Raw genomic sequence first — 16,468 nt, 5'->3', positions numbered from 1 at the left:
CGGGGGTTTACCCGAAAAAACAGGATCCTCCCGCGACTTTCGGGAGTGTAGGCGTGTATGATAGTGTGTTATCCTTCCAGTGTAAATGACAGAGTGTGTGCGGAGGTGTCCCCCATCATCTGCATTCCAAAACAATTCGAACAAAGACGACACAATGACGTCTCCTGCATTAATTTCTATTGCAATTACTGCTGCCAGGAAAAAAACTGACCTTTCCCAAGATACGTGATGAGGATGAGTCAACTCTGCTCACCATTATAACATCTGGTCAGAATAATTGCCTAAAATCATTGACACCTCTACCATGACTTAGTCTGATACAGTAAACATCAATAAAATGGTGGAGGATTATTTTGATGATAATGTATAATTTAGCATGTCAAACAGTCCCTTTGAAAACTGGGAGGAAAAAAAGGTAATTTGGAGCCCCTTGTAAAAACTAGCTTTGCTTTACTTAAGCTGCCCACCCTCCAGTGTGTACTTGGAAAGAGTGTTTAGCACAGCCAGGAACCTTGTGAGCAACGGCGTAGGAGGCTACTTCCTAAAAATATGGAAAAACTGATGTTCCAAAAATTAACTTCAAATTTTGTGAGGAAGACCTTTGCCGCCAATGACATCAAAGTACAGAGACTTATGTAATGATGGATTCCAGTGGGGATGAGCTAATATTGTATGATGATGATATTAACAATACTGATTAGGTAGAAGATGAGGATGATAATGACATCTTACAACTGTAGATATGACGAACAACACTGTTTGCTGCTTTAAGCCTATTGGTAGCTTGTTTTGTGAGGGCCCAAACAAACCAAGCACTTCAGCCACAAACATGTCAGTGCTTGTCGCTGAAGTGCTCGGTTTGTTAAACTGTACATGTCCTTTTTAATATACAACATAAGGATGGGTGGGAGGGCAAAAGGACAATTCCAACGTACACCACTCTTCATTATGGGCTTTGCCTAAATTGTGTGTGTTTAACAGGCAGTGTGTTTTACTGTACTTTACTGGGGCGTTCATGTTCTTTTGTAACTTGCAATGCCATCCGTCACCAACTTCTCATCCAGGCATATATAGGCCTCGTTTCCTGTAGCTTCTGACTATTAACATCAAATTATATAATTAATAATGAAGTATAACATTTTAATAGACTGTTACTCTGCCTTAAATCCTGAGGAATCAATCTCATTGGAATTTTGGATATTTGTTTTAATATTTTCTTTTTCATTTCTCCGATTTACTTTTTTTATAGTTAAATTATTAGCTCTACTTAATCAATTAATCTCATTTGGAGTCTTGTTTTTTAATGGTTTGTCCATTTATCATTTTATTATTTATAGTTATATTCTGTAATCAATTAATCATACAATAAATCAATTAATCAACCAACCTCATGGGTATTTTGGATGCTTGTTTTGTAACAGTGCTTTCCAATTCTCTGATTTACTCTTTTTTATAGTTAAATAATTAACATAAATCAATTTCATTTGGAGTCTTGTATTTTCAGGATTTTTTTCCTTTTATAATTTTTTTTTTAGTTATAGTTATATTCTGTAATAAATGAATCATACAATTAATCAATCTGTCAATCAACCTCATTGGGATTTTGGATGCTTGTTTTTTATAACAGTACTTTCCATTTCTCTGATTTACTTTTTTTATAGTTAAATTATTAACACTAATCTATTAATCAATCAATTGATCAATCAATCAGTCACTTAATCAATTCATTATTTCCACTAAATGGTGCTCCACCTCTATTTACCTGTGCTGGCCTTGCCTCTGATCCAGTTCTAGTATTATTTATACCCCTTTTCCACCTAAATTCTGGGTCTGACCCGGAGTTGGAACAAAGTTCCTATCTGGATCAGACCTGGAATTTTGCACGTGCCGACTCGGGATATTCCCGAGTCAGCACTGCTCACACCGCAGTTGGGTCTGCATAGACCCGGCTTTTGTGGAGTGAAAGTGGTCGCTTGGAGATGACGTCCTCTCCAAGTGCCACTGAAGCCGGACCAATCGGCCGGCTAGCAGTGCACTCCAGGTCATCGTGACCCGGATTGCGCTGTTCTCACAGCAGGGTTTCACGGGCTACGCCTGTGTTAAACCCTGCTAGTTACCTGGGTTGGATTGCCGGGTCACTCGACCCGGCGATCCAACTCTCTCCCCTTTTATACCAGAGAGCTGCCCGGGTTAAACCTTCAAAAACCCGGGTTTTAGCTCTGGTGTAAAAGGGGTATAAGTGAAAACTCTCTAAAGCATTGTATAGTATATATTAAACTGCCATCCTGCCTGTCTTTTTTTATATTGCCATGTGTTTGTTCTGTCGCTAATACCCCTTTTACACCAGAGCTAAAACCCGGGTTATTGCAGGGTTAACCCGGGCAGCTCCTTGGTGTAAAAGGGGTGAGGGTTGGATCGCCGGGTCGAGTGACCCGGCAATCCAGCCCAGGTAAATAGCAGGGTTTAACCCGGGCGTAGCCCGTGAAACCCTGCTGTGTGTGCGGCGCACTCTGGGTCTTGATGACCTGGAGTGAGCCGCATGCCGACCGATTGGTCCAGCTTCAGTGGCGCTTGGAGATGATGTCATCTCCAAGCGTCCACTTTCACGCCGGGTCTATGCACTGCGGTGTGAGCGGCGCCGACTCGGGAATATCCCGAGTCGGCGCCGTCTAAATTCCGGGTCTGATCCGGATAGGAACCCTGTTCCAACCCCGGGTCAGACCCAGAATTTTGGTGGAAAAGGGGTATTAGTTTAGCCAGTATGCTCTCCGCAGCCTTTGGCCAATATGGGTGAAAAAAATGTGAGCTGTGGAGTGGTCAAAATTGACTGTTATTGAGGAACAAAAACAGGCCCAAATTACATGATTTTAGCTGTTTTTGACAAAAAAAATGTATAAATCCAAATCCAAAACACTTGAGGGTTCATGCACATCCCTACATTTTTTTTATAAGATAAATAATTGAAACATGTAAAATTGATTCATGTTTGTTTTCTAACCAAGATTTGTAATGGATACTTTTAGGGGTAATTAAAAACTATTCATAACTGTAAGTCCCCCCCCACAAATAAAAAAAAAAATATTCAGAATTGCATATATTATCCTGAATTAAAGTCAAATGCAGTATGTTACATACAGAGCATACAACTTTGGTGGCCAATATGCTACCTATACAATAAAAGCCCTGGTCAGACTCAAGTTTAGTAACATTAGGTTTCATTTTGAAGTTTTGAAAAATCCAACCAAAAAAAGCACAAAGTGGTAGTATTTAAAAATGGAAGTTTCAGTTTACAGTTGAGTTATCCATTGAAAAAGTTTTAATGAAGCTAACCCAGAACCATTGTGCTTTCCTAATGATATTTTACCAGGTAAAGTGACCCATTGTGTGTAGTTAACGTTTCAATATTCTGATTGTTTCAAAATCTGCATCCAACAAATGAATAAAATAAAATATGGGAAAAATGCACTAATATACATTATATGTAGAATTGAAAAAAAAATTGTCAATTTGAATCCATCAGCAATAAAGGTTGTGCAGCATAATTCCATTTATACTAACAAAAGATTTGAAATATTATACTAAGCTAAGTATCAATCAGGAAACTTTTAAGCTCCTATAAAGCAGTATGCAATGTTGGCATGTAACTGTTGATTCCTAGGTGTTCATCCAGACTGCTTAGATACCCCTATTCATTCTATTTTCTGTTTTGCAGGCAATGGTTGAAACCGTTAACAACCTTCTTCAGCCACAAGCTCAGAATGCATGGCAAGACCTGACTGAAAGGGACCAGCTGCGAGCAGCCACCATGCTTCTTGACACAGTGGAAGAAGGAGCTTTTGTGTTGGCTGATAATCTCCTGAAAACAGACATTGTGAGAGAGAACACAGACAATATTCGTAAGTAACTGAAAAGGTTTAATTTAGTAATGCTACAGATAATCACAAGTAGTTTAACAAAGTATGCACCTTTTCACCACAAACTTGTCTAACATTTTGGCATGTGGAACATTTTCTTGTACATGAACAAAAACAAAATGTTTTGATTGGTTACATTTTAATAAAAACATATTTGTGTAAGTGTTTTAACAGGAACATGATAATAGATCACATAGCTGTACAAAATGGTGGCATTCAGTAGGTAATTTTACTCTTTCCATTTATTGTTTACTAGTTGGGATACCCGGCGTTGCCCGGGTTGAAGACTGGACTCTGAAGTACACTGGCAGCCTTCGTTTTTTTACATTGTCCTCGTCTATAACCTGGATAACTATGCAAATTAGGAGTAAATGACAGTGCAGGCAGGCGTATTCTCATAACGTTTGGAATGGGGTATATGAGGAGCAGAATGTCTTGCAGAACAGAACTCAGTATAGCTTCCAAAATCACTTGAGTTTCAGAAATCACTGCAGAACAGAGGGGGTGATACAGCTGCGGACGGAAATGCTATCACAGCTGCTAACATGTTATCAGCTTCAATAGCTGTAATATGGTAATGCAGCCGGTGGTGTCATGCCTCCTTCATGCATTTCTGATCCGAGCTGCATCCAAGGACACAACAAGGGATCATCTGCGATCCTTTCGACTGCCCATGGAGTCATGCAAGCCGGCCACTGCAGCTGACGGAGATCCTGGCCTGTACACTGCCCTCTAACGATGGTGACATGCCTCTGTTTAGGGAAACAGAGGTCTTCGCTGCCCAGCCAAGAAACGGCAGCAGACTTTCAATCACTGACAGTCTGCCACAGTCTGAATGTATCGAGTGCTGAGCTGCTCATGAGTCTGTCAGAGTATGACAGTGTGTGTATGAAGCCAGCCCCAGACTGAGTGTAATTTAAGAGTGTCTCAGTTTCATATGATTGTGTGACAGTGTGTGGCCCTGATGAAGTTCAACCCCAGGAAAAACCCTAATCCTGGTTAAACTACACTTTGGAGCTAGGTCCAAAACTCTGGCCATGCATAAAGGACAAACAGATAGACACGCACTTTCTCGCTTATTATATAGATATAGAGCTGAAAATGCTCATGTGAAACTATAGTAGATTCGTTGACAGTAATACTTTAAAAATTACAATAAGTAGGATATGCAGTAATTACACTCTAAAGGGGAAATTCAATTGTTAACACTGGGCATCTAACTAATGGGTGTCCATTGGAGCAATTCAATTATCGATCCGTTAAGATGCCCATTAGTGTCTTACAAGCCAAAAAGGATGGGGTTTAGATGAGAAAAGTGGCTAACCTCAGCTAAAATCCTGGTTTGGGCGTCCAAACTACCATGTGGGTGTATAAACTAAGGACTTTTCACACATTTTTTTCACACCTCCGGAGGCTGCGAGAAAAAATGTGACTGCTGCGGCTAATGGGCATCTGATTAGAGCAACAATTGAATTGCTGTGATAGATGCACATTACTTAAGATGCCCCCAAAAAATAGAATTTTCCCCTAAGAGGTATATTTACTAAGAATCGTGTCTGTCCGATTTTGAAAAACACTGTGCATCGCAGGGACACGAGTGAGTTTTATCCAATCAAATACACAAATTTACTAAGAATTGTGTTTGACTGAATCGTGTTTTTCGATGGTGCATGGAATCGTGTTTGCAAGTGTGTGAGTTCAGTCGTATTTGGACTGACTTCCACCACATTTCCAGTACCTAGCACCTGGCTCAACCCAATGTGTAATAAAGTGTTAAAACAGTCGGTGTGTGTCATGTCTTTTTTAAATTATTTTCTTCACAGTGGGGGTACGGGTGTCGGCGGCTTGCTGGCACTTGTGGTTCTACAATTGCTGCAAGGTAGGATTGCAGGGACCTGTAGCCCTCTGTGAAGAACAATTTTATTGCAATATATATTTTTTTAAACAAAATGTATTGTTTTTTATAAAATGAATTACAGTGATAATGGAAGGATAAATACCACAAGAGAAAAAATCCCATACATTAGTCCACAGAGAAATGAATGGCAAATTTACCATTTGAAAGAAAGATAACAATATGTAAATTCTTGTTATGGTATCACAGTATTTCACAAATACAGAAAAATAAATCCACCATACTGTATCTAAAATGACAAACTGCAGAAACCGGGAAGAGGGAAGAAAAGAGAAGGGACATTGGAGAAAAATTAATAAATATTTAGCTTGTCTCAAACTAGAATAAGAATATAATACATAGCGACCGTAAGTAGGGAAGTATAAAAGGCATGTGTACAGGAGTAGGAAGAGGGTTTGATCTCAGCTGCTTAAACAGAAGATTAAATATGTCTAAAGAGATACCAATCAGTATTTTTGAAAATCTTAATAATGTGGTCTTGAGATAATATTTTTAAGGTGTTAATAAAGGGTTCCCATTTCTGATAACATTTCTCCACTCCTTTGTTAATATCAGGTATGGTTGAGCGCCGATCATAGTAGAGGAGTTGTAACATTTTGTACTTAATCTCAGAAAGTGATGGAGAAGTTTTACTGGTCCAGTGCAAAAGAATAACTTTCTTAACAACAGTTATAAAAGCAGTCAAAAGACGGATTATACTTGCTTTATCCGGGCCAAAATTCCATAATTTAAAGTCACCACAAATACATGCTAACGGGTTGGGTGTTAGCTGAAGGGAGAACATATTATTTAGAAACTGAACTTCTTTACACCAAACTTTTTCACTTTTCTACATCCCCATATACAATGAAAGATTCTGAGTATCACGTGCCTTCGTTGTGCTGGGGATATGTAAGCCCTATGAACTTCCTGTAGATAGGTTGATTGTAAATACTTAAGAGCAGAATCGAAATGGGTAAGAAGGTCAGGTAATATGGTTAAGGAAGGAATATCTGTTTTCCATGTATTAAGTAGAGAAGTCCAGGAAGTGGTTGATTGATTATCCGTCAGATGTGTGTAAAGCAAGACCTTCTCACTCAGAGTCTAGAAGAGGTGTCAAAAAATGAAAACCGGAAAATCAGTGCTGAAGAAAAGCAGAAGAATAAACTGTGTGTTCAGAAATGTCAAAAATCTCTGAGGAGAATCTAAAGGTGTCCAAGAGGGCTGTGTGTGAGCCTGACCTCTCTGATACTGTACTCCATTTCTGTACCCTCTGCAAATATGAGGATGAGCAGCACAAGTAAAGATGCTTACACAGAAATTACGTTTGCTACTGAGGAAGTGCAACAGGATAACAGAATATTTGTGTAGCTGACCCCATTATTGAGGATGAGGATGTTGTTTGTGTAAGCGAGGCACAACTGAAAGCAGTTCTTGCCCATGATAAGAAGGCCATTGTCATGCCTGGGCATAAACCCAAAATTCCATCTCTTAAGTGTGTGGAATTATTTTTACCAAAATCCTGACAACAGTTGTCAAGCCATCTGTAACATTTGTAAAGCCAAAGTAAGTAGAGGTAGGGATGTTAACCATCTGGTAACCTCACCCCTGTTACGTCATTTACAGCAAGTTCATTACAAAAATGTTTTTGCAAAATCTGAAAATTATGCTAAAGTAATTACAGCAAGCACTCCAGTGTCAGCTAGATCTCAGCAATAGCAATCTCCACCGCCAACACCTTCATCATCAATCTCATTAATGATCGGAGGTATTACTGCATCCAATTTGCTAAGGCTAACTGAGTCCTCCCCTATAAAGAATTCCTCAGAAGAATCCTTGAGCACTAGGCCTGTTGCTGCTGCTTTTGCTGGGGGTGGATCTTCATCCCAGAAGAGGACCAAGAGGCAGCAAGTATGACAGTTTCCAACCAGTTGCCCAGCGTATCACTGAACCCATGATGGCTATGCTAGTATTAGATCTGCGTCCAATATATGCCATTAATGCATCTGGTTTTAGACAGATACTGTAAGTGAGGTCCTGTGTCCCCGCTACTACATTCCAGCTCGGTTCCATCTTAACAGAAAAGCAATTCCTCGCTTGTATCAGGACGTAAAAAAACCCCTAATTCTTAGCTTGCAAAAATGCCTTAGTACCCACTGTCCACTTAACCACAGATATGTGGACAAGCGGTACAGGGCAAATTACAAATTACATGACTGTGACAACCCACTGAGTGGGTGTATCGCCTTCAGCAGCAGCAGTAGGTAACACAAAACGCCAGCTCATTCACAGGTAGTCTACTCTCTGCAGTGGCGGAACTCCCGGAGACAATGGAGTCAGTTGCCGCCGGGTGCCCAGCCCTGAAGGGGGCATCTGGCTCCATTGTCTCCAGGGTCCCGGCCGTTCCACTTGAGGGAGGGGGGGTATGATATATTTACTATGCATATATTTTGTCACTCTGCCATGTTAGGGGGGGAGGGGTGTGCTGAGGGAGGGGGGGATGATATATTTACTATGCATATATGCATATATTTTGTCACTGCCATGTTAGGGGGGGGAGGGGTGTGTTGAGGGAGCGGGGGATGATATATTTATAAAGCATATATTTTATCACTGCCATGTTAGGGGGGGTGGGGGCGTATATTTAAGGATCATATATTTTATCACTCTGCCATGTTAGGGGGGGAGGGGTGTGCTGAGGGAGGGTGGGGATGGTATATTTATAAAGCATATATTTTATCACTCTGCCATGTTGAATCATTGTACATGCCAGAGTGATAAAACATATACTCTTTAAATATACTCCCCCCCCTAACATTACAATGATAATAAAACATATGCTCTATAAATATAACACCCTCCCCCTTACATGACATAGTGATAAGATATATACTCTTTAAATATATCACCCCCCCAGCACCTACCCCACCCCCGTAGCCCCCCAAATTCATGATGCATTTAAATTTAGAGCAAGGTTATACTGTCTTTAAAATAAATCAGATACACCTCCACCTGTACTACACACACATATATATATATATATATATATATATATATATCATAAAGATATTATTTGTCAAATAAAAGGTGGGAGCAGTGATTTTGAAGAAAGTAAAGTGAGACATTTATAATCTTTCAGTGCTACATTTGTAATTGGGAAAATCTTGCATCGTGTCATAGGGGCCCATTTATTAATAATCGCTTTTGCAATGCGATCAGGGCATGCCAGTAACGCCCTTGACTATATTGCAAAAAGCGATCCTATCAGCCGAATGTATCATCCGGGACATGCAGGGACACTGACTCCGAAAGGATCCCGTCACTGCAATGTCTCCAGAGAGTGGCGGGCCAGTGCAGGGGGTGGTGCGCATGCGCAGTTCTGTGGACTGCACATGGATATCCACTGTAGCCGGGGAGGGTTCCGGCGTATCTCTCCGCCGACTAATAGTGCGCAATGTAGCCCATAGGCTACAGAGGCTAACGTCTTCTTCAGATGGCGTTAGCTGCAGGGGCCAATATTGGGAATGCATCGCATTCCGGATATTGGACCATTTGGCAGCATCGCAGGGGGTGTGTCTGCCAGCGGGACTGGAGGGACCGTAATACATTCGGGGAATTTACCTCAAATATTCAAAGATAAAAAGATGTGTATTTCTGTTGGGATGGGGGAAACGAAAATATGGTAAGGGTGGAGTAGACAGTAAATGCAGTGATAAAAATATAACCAATAACTTACTGTATTTAACTTAAATCATCATCCATGTACAGACAGAGCTTTGGAATTGACACCAGTCAAGTAAGAATTATAGCCCGACAGAGGAGCCGTGCAAAAGCAAAATCAGCTTCACTGGGGATTAAGATCCTGCATAGCCGTAGGTGACGGTAAGCAGGAGTCTTTTTGCCATGGTTACGGTCACACTACTGTGGTTATAGGTACACACTATGTGATATGTCGTCAGCTGACAAATGATATTTCACAAAATGCATCTGTCTATGTATGGCTGTCTGTACTGCCGACCAACCCATATATATGCAGGCCCAGGAACCGTGGACAATCACGTTGCTACCAGTTCCTGTGGCCAGACATGTCAGCAGGCATATTGGTAAGTGTGTATGCACAATATCGTTTGTGCATAGCCCTTACCATCGGGCAGGTGACAAAAAGTATGTGGAGGTTGATGGTTGAGGAAAAAAAATTTGTATTCCTGTGGCAGTGAAATGTGGCAAATATAAATGGGTTAAAAGGATTTGTGTACTTTGTGGGTTAGGGGATACGAAACAATGGTATGGGTGGAGTAAATGCAGCCAATAACTGTTACTGTATTTAGCTGAAAAATGTAAAATAATTACACTATATCTTTGAATTAACAGTCCATCTACCCCAGTGATTCCCAACCTCGATCCTCAAGGCACACTAACAGTCCTGATTTTAGTGACATCCATGCTTAAGCAGAGATGGTTAAATCAAAATACCTAAGGTACTAATTAATACAACTATGGCTATCCTTATAACTTGGACTGTTAGTGTGCCTTGAGGACCGTGGTTGGGAACCCCTGATCTACCCTATCAATTATTTAGCAAACACCCCATGAACAAACACACATACTATGAACTCATTCGTAGCCATTACTCCTAGTGTTATAATATTTATTCTCATTATCTGGATCCAATTATCTGTTGAAGCTTGGGGAGTGCTACAGCGCACTCTCCATGTTTGCTCCTACGGGGAGGCTTCAATCTATGACAAAGATGGCTGTCATTTTGTATTCTGCACATGTGTGGTGCCATCTTGTATTCTGTGTCAGAGCGCCACGGTGGGACACGGGCGTGACCACTTAGCTCAGTGAGACCCCGCAATATACTGCAGTCCACAGCTATCATACCTGCTTGTATCCTGCACCACTACCCCCATACAATCACGTCTGGTGACTGTATGCTCCACTCCAGCTCCATGCTGAGAGTCTGTTACAGTCTTAATATGGAGTATGGCTACACATCCACATTACAACTAAATAAACGTCACCACTGGTTAAGTATTGGGCCTTTTGATTTGGGAGGGCTAGTGTGTACTATTACTCTACCATACCACAGCCAACAGTACACCACATACTTTAGTATTCGCTCCCCTTAAGAAATGCTCTATGCCTTTTTCTGGAGCGCCATGAGCTGCTTGAATACAATCCTAAGAGTAGGGATGTGTTAATTTAGGGGAGGCTGTTGGCCCTTGAAACTCTAGGGGCCTGATTCAGACCCGTTCGCTAGGCTGCGTGCGCTCGTAGCTGGCCGATTTTCGCACACTGCTTTTAACCTAAATTAAAACCACAAAACTTAAAAAAATTAAATGAACATCATTCATAACCTTCACTTAATGTAATTCCCTAGTATTTAACAATATACCCCTACATCATCATAAATGGGCTAACAGAGTTTTAAATGTCATATTCGTTCTTCCCATCCTGAAACCAATTAGAAGTAACTATTTTCATATTGGAAACATTTTCACTTTTGCGCAGTGTTATGGGATACTTGTACATTATAGTAATTTCTGTCACCTGATTGTTCTCCACTTATTACAATTAGCACTACATTTGTATTTGAGTAAAGCAGTTGGATATTCCAAAACTTGGACCATGTCTGCAAATCCTGGTAAAGGAAAACGCAGTGGTGCTGCACGAATGACAATTAAGAAACGTAAGCAAGCTTCAGAAAGTGAACTATTGCAAAAGATTCCAAAACTTAGTACTTATTTCAGTAACCCATCTCAAAAAACTTTGGACACTGGTGCATCTTCAGAAGAAACTGAAGAGTGTCAGAAAGAGCAGAATGCGGGAGAGATTCAGAAAGATACTGATGAGTCTACTTCAGAACAACTACTTGAAGGGTTTGCAGTAGCACCTGAAGAACAGAATGATGCTGAAACATTTCCTGAAACAGAAAGAGACTGTGAATATACTACAACAGTAGAGAGTTTACCACCGACTGCTGACACAGCTCATTTTGGAGCAAAAACTCTGAATTCTTTTGAAAAGAAATTTGTTCAAAGTGGCTTGTATCAGCCAAAGGGCCCTTACCCAAAACAGAAAGAGGGCTCTTGCAAAGGTCGCAGTTTCAGCGAACACTTTTACACACGCCGCACAAAGTCTGGCTTAAGTTTACAAAGAATATGGCTCTCATATAGTCCAATTGCTGACAAATGCTACTGCACCCCATGTTGGCTCTTTAGTACAACACAGAATAAAGCGTGGACTGAGGGAACAAATGATTGGAAAAATCTGCCACGCAGCATAGAGAGACATGAGAATTCTTCAGCACATTCAGAAGCTTGTCAGGTATACAACATGTGGAAAACTGATGCCACTGTGGATCTCTTGGCCGACAAGCAAATATATGAAAATCGGAAATACTGGCGTCTTGTACTGGATTGTATTGTAAATGTCATCATTACGCTTTCCAGATGCAATCTAGCATTTCATGGTCATCGAGAGCAGGATTATGATGAGGATAAGCCTGTGCTTGGCTCACGTGGAAACTTTCTTGAATTTATTCATCTGATAGCTAGATATGATCCAGTACTTGAAAATCTACTGAGTAAGTCCACAAAATATTTAAGTGGGTCTATCCAAAATGAGATCGTTGACATTCTTGCCAATCGTGTGAAGCAGCAAATCATAGATGAAATAGCACCTGCTCAATTTGTCTCTGTGATTATGGACACAACAATGGACATTTCAAAGACAGACCAATTGAGCAAGATATTTCGTTATGTCACAATTGAGAAGAATGATGACGGCATACCTGTCACTCTAAGAATTAATGAATCTTTTGTGGGATACAGTGAAGTTAAAAGTAAAAAAGCAGATGATCTGGCAGCAGTCATACTGGAAGAAATTGAAAACATCACAGAACTGCGGAAGTTAAGAGGGCAAGGATATGATGGGGCAGCCAACATGAGCGGGGCATATGGTGGAGTCCAGACTCTGATGAAACAGAAGGCACCAAAAGCTCAGTATATTCATTGTTGTGCTCATGCTTTAAATCTTGTCATCAATGATGCAGTGAAGCATGTACAGGATTTAAGGCAATTTTTTGATCTGCTTGAAAGACTATACATCTTCAGTGCTATCAGTAGGTGGAATCGTGTACAAATGGAAGGCTCAGTTACTCTCAAGCGACTTTGCCCTACTCGCTGGTCATCCAGGAATCAAGCCTTACTAGCTCTTCGGACTCGATTTGTGGATGTCATGAAGCTGCTTACCATCTTGTCATTCACCGGGAAGAATGGTGAGGAAAAATGCGAAGCAACATCACTTAAGAAATATTTTGAGAGTTTTTCTTCAATTGTAACAGTGATTGTCCTGTCAAAGGTTCTTGGACCACTGGATATTATATCCAAATCAATGCAGTCACAGTCAAGTGATCTTAACACTCCTGTTGTGCTACTGCAGTCATTTGTGCAGGATATGTTGGAATTACGCAACAACTGGGAAACTACGGTGTCCTTGGTAAAGGAGTTAGCAAGTAGTTGGGGGATAGAATGCATGTTCTTTCCATCAAAACGGATTCGCCAAGTCAAAAGTTTCCATGATGATCTCTCAAGGGATTCTAGACTACAGTCTGCTGAGAAACGCTTTCAAGTGTAAGTTTTTAATGCACTTATCGACATCACCATTAATCAAATGGAAACCCGTTTTCAGGCAATGCAGAAGATTTACAAACTGTTTATGTGCATACAGCCAAAGATCATTCTTGAGATGAGCGTTGAGGAACTGATCAGGCTCTCGAAGTTTCTCACCAATCAGTATTCTGATGATATTTCTGATGAACTTGCCGACCAGTTAGTGCTATTTAAATTGACACTCAGTGTAAAACTTGGTAACATTAATTCTGTCAAAGAATTAGCAGAGTTCCTGTTGATCAATCATCCGGAATTGGCCAGCAGTTTATCAGAAGTGATCACCGCAAGCCTGTTGTATTTAACGCTTCCTGTCACAGTTGCATCAGCAGAAAGAAGCTTCTCCAAGTTGAAACTCATTAAAACATACCTGCGCAGCACGATGTCCGAAACTCGATTGAGCTCCCTTGCAATTTTATCAATAGAAAACTAACGGTTGAACAGTGTGGACACTGAAGAGCTAATTGACAGTTTTGCAGAATCAAAGGCCCGTCAAAAACCTTTCTGAGCAACTCTAAACTGCTGGTTTATTTATATTTTGTTTGTGTTGTGAGGACTTTAAACTGACTCAATTCGTTCATAAAAAAAAGTGATCATATAATCACTATGTTCAATGCACTTAGAGGGGTATTCAATATGAAACGTTAACTTCACTGTCGAAGTTAACGTTTCATATCAGAGTGTTTTCCTGCGTTAAAGTATGGTGCGCGCTCCCGCTTATCCCCGTATTCAATATAAAATTAACGAAAACGGGAAACTCCGAAGTTGGATTTGCGTAAAGTTACGAATTTTTCCTTAAAATAATTGTAAGACTCCCCTAAAGTTGTAAAAACATGGGGGATCACTATGGGTACCCCCGTTTTAGCCTTTAATTGAAAGTCGGGGATTTAAATAGCCGCAGCAGGTGTTTTTTTCCCGACATTAAAGAAGTGATGCAGAAGAGCACTTAGGTTATTTTTTTCGTTTTTTTAAGTGGTCCTATCAAATTTGGGGTACATGAAAATGGGTACTAGCATATTTTGATGTCCCTAAAGTAAGTTTTTAAAAATTCTGCATTTGTGCACCTGCCGCTATAATTCTATTCTTCAAAACACCTGCCGCATACTTGCAGAATAGCCCTGAACCTATTTCCCTACTGTTAAACAATTTTTTTCCATTTTTTTTTTTTTTCACCCCAATTTTTAAATTCATTTTTTGGGGTGTCCTATTTTTTTTTTAAAACTTTTTTTGACACAGTTCTTTTTTAAATGTCAGTCCCAGGGGTGCAGGCTATTTTTTTTAAGCCTGCACCCCTAAACCCCAATTCTGCACTTTTTTTCGACACCTATTCAGTGGTGAAAAGTTATCCTCGTTTTTTATCAAAGACTTTTCAAAACTGCGTTAAGTCTTTGATATTGAATACAGTGTAAAACGAAAACCTGCGATAATGACATCATAGCTCCGATATTAACGCAAAAACGATGTTATCGCACCCATATTGAATACCCGTTAGTTTAAATATAGTTGGTGAGGTGTTAATTTATCTGATAATAAATCGTAATTTGTTTCACTCTTCCTTGACTTTCAACTATGTATCATTTTGCATGCTAGGTGTGTTTACAAAGCCATGTCAAGCTTAAATTTGTTTTAAACTTGTGGAGGGGAGGGGGGGGGGCATCAACATTTATCTTGCCTCCGGGCAACTGAGATGAAGTTACGCCACTGACTCTCTGTATCTCTGGCTCCACTAAGAAGCATACCGATGTAAACCTGTTAGAAAAATTAACAAAATGGCTTACCCCACTTGGACTCTCCTCAGGATTTGCCTTTTCTGATAATGCTACAAATATTGGGAGAGTATTACAGCTGGGTGAATTTGAACACGTCCTATGTTTTGCTCACACAATCATCTTGATGGTGGAGAATTTTTTAAAAATGACAGGTGCGTGCAGGAGATGCTATCTTAGGCCTCAAAAATTTTGGGATCTTTTCGCCATTCAGCAACTGCATGTAGAAGATTGCAGAACCTGCAAGAAAAGTTCAATTTGCTATGCCACCAACTGAAGCAAGAGGTAGAAATAAGGTGGAATTGCACCCTTTATATGCTTCAGCAAATGGAGGAACAGCAACAAGCAATCCAAACCTACACAACAAGACATGACATAAGGAGCGGAGGAGGGATGTACTTTAGTCCAGTGCAGTGAAGAATACTTTACGTGTTGTGCAAGGTTCGAAAAGTAGTCACCTGCAAAGTGAGTTCAGACACAGCCAGCTTGAGTCAGGTGAATCCACTAATTAGAAATTTGGAAAGCATTTTGAGAAACTAAAGGAAGAGATGAAATAAAGCGATTCTGATCAAGAGCCTGATTCATAAAGGAATGGAATTGTAAAGCTGCAGGCAGGCAGTTTTGCAATTGCGATCCTTTCAATAGTGTATGACACTAATTGCAGTCACAGCACTGCGACAGGTCGCAGGCTGGGATCAACATCACGACCATCGATGGTCGATTACGATGGTGGACGGCCGGACAGCTTAGTAAACCTCAGCTTACTCAGGCTGGCCTGCTCGCGAACCCGGAAGACTGCATACATCCACGCAGTCTCTGGGCTGGCCACTCCCAGAAAATAGGGCGTACACACCCCTGTTTCCGGGAACGCCGGCCGCCCCCACACCGTCCCTTAAATATCTCTGCCTGTCAATCAGGCAGAGGCATTCAATGGCTTGCGTGCGATTGCACACTTGCAGAATGGGTCCTGCGCACTGGCAGATTCCCGATAATCAGGAAGCTGCATTCAGCAGTGCAATTCAGCAGTGCACTTGCGTGCATTGCTGAATCAGGCCTCAAGTCCTTTATTCACTTCACCAAGATCCAAGGGTTAATGGTTTGCAAAAACCTATAACCAAAAAACTATAGGGGTGCACTCTATTTAGCCAAATAATAAAGATAAAACTTAGCTTTTATTAATATTAAATAACGTTTACAAAGGACTTACACAGATCTAAAGAT

The 16,468-nt window shown here is 40.6% G+C and overlaps 1 protein-coding gene across 7 annotated transcripts in view; it reads left to right on the top strand.

Moving 5' to 3' along the window:
* ADGRL3 (adhesion G protein-coupled receptor L3) overlaps positions 1 to 16,468 on the top strand; it is a 558,102-nt gene that overhangs the window by 208,617 nt on the left and 333,017 nt on the right. For all 7 annotated transcript variants that reach the window (XM_088444095.1, XM_088444094.1, XM_088444093.1 and 4 more), the window contains one exon: positions 3,713 to 3,896. In XM_088444095.1, coding sequence (XP_088300221.1) covers positions 3,713 to 3,896 — 184 coding nt within the window. The remainder of the gene's footprint in view (positions 1 to 3,712; positions 3,897 to 16,468) is intronic.

This window comes from Taudactylus pleione, unplaced genomic scaffold (genome assembly GCF_031769625.1).
Source record: "Taudactylus pleione unplaced genomic scaffold, aTauple2 ptg000347l, whole genome shotgun sequence".
Classification (NCBI taxonomy): domain Eukaryota; kingdom Metazoa; phylum Chordata; class Amphibia; order Anura; family Myobatrachidae; genus Taudactylus; species Taudactylus pleione.
This window is presented reverse-complemented; position numbering and strand designations above follow the sequence as displayed.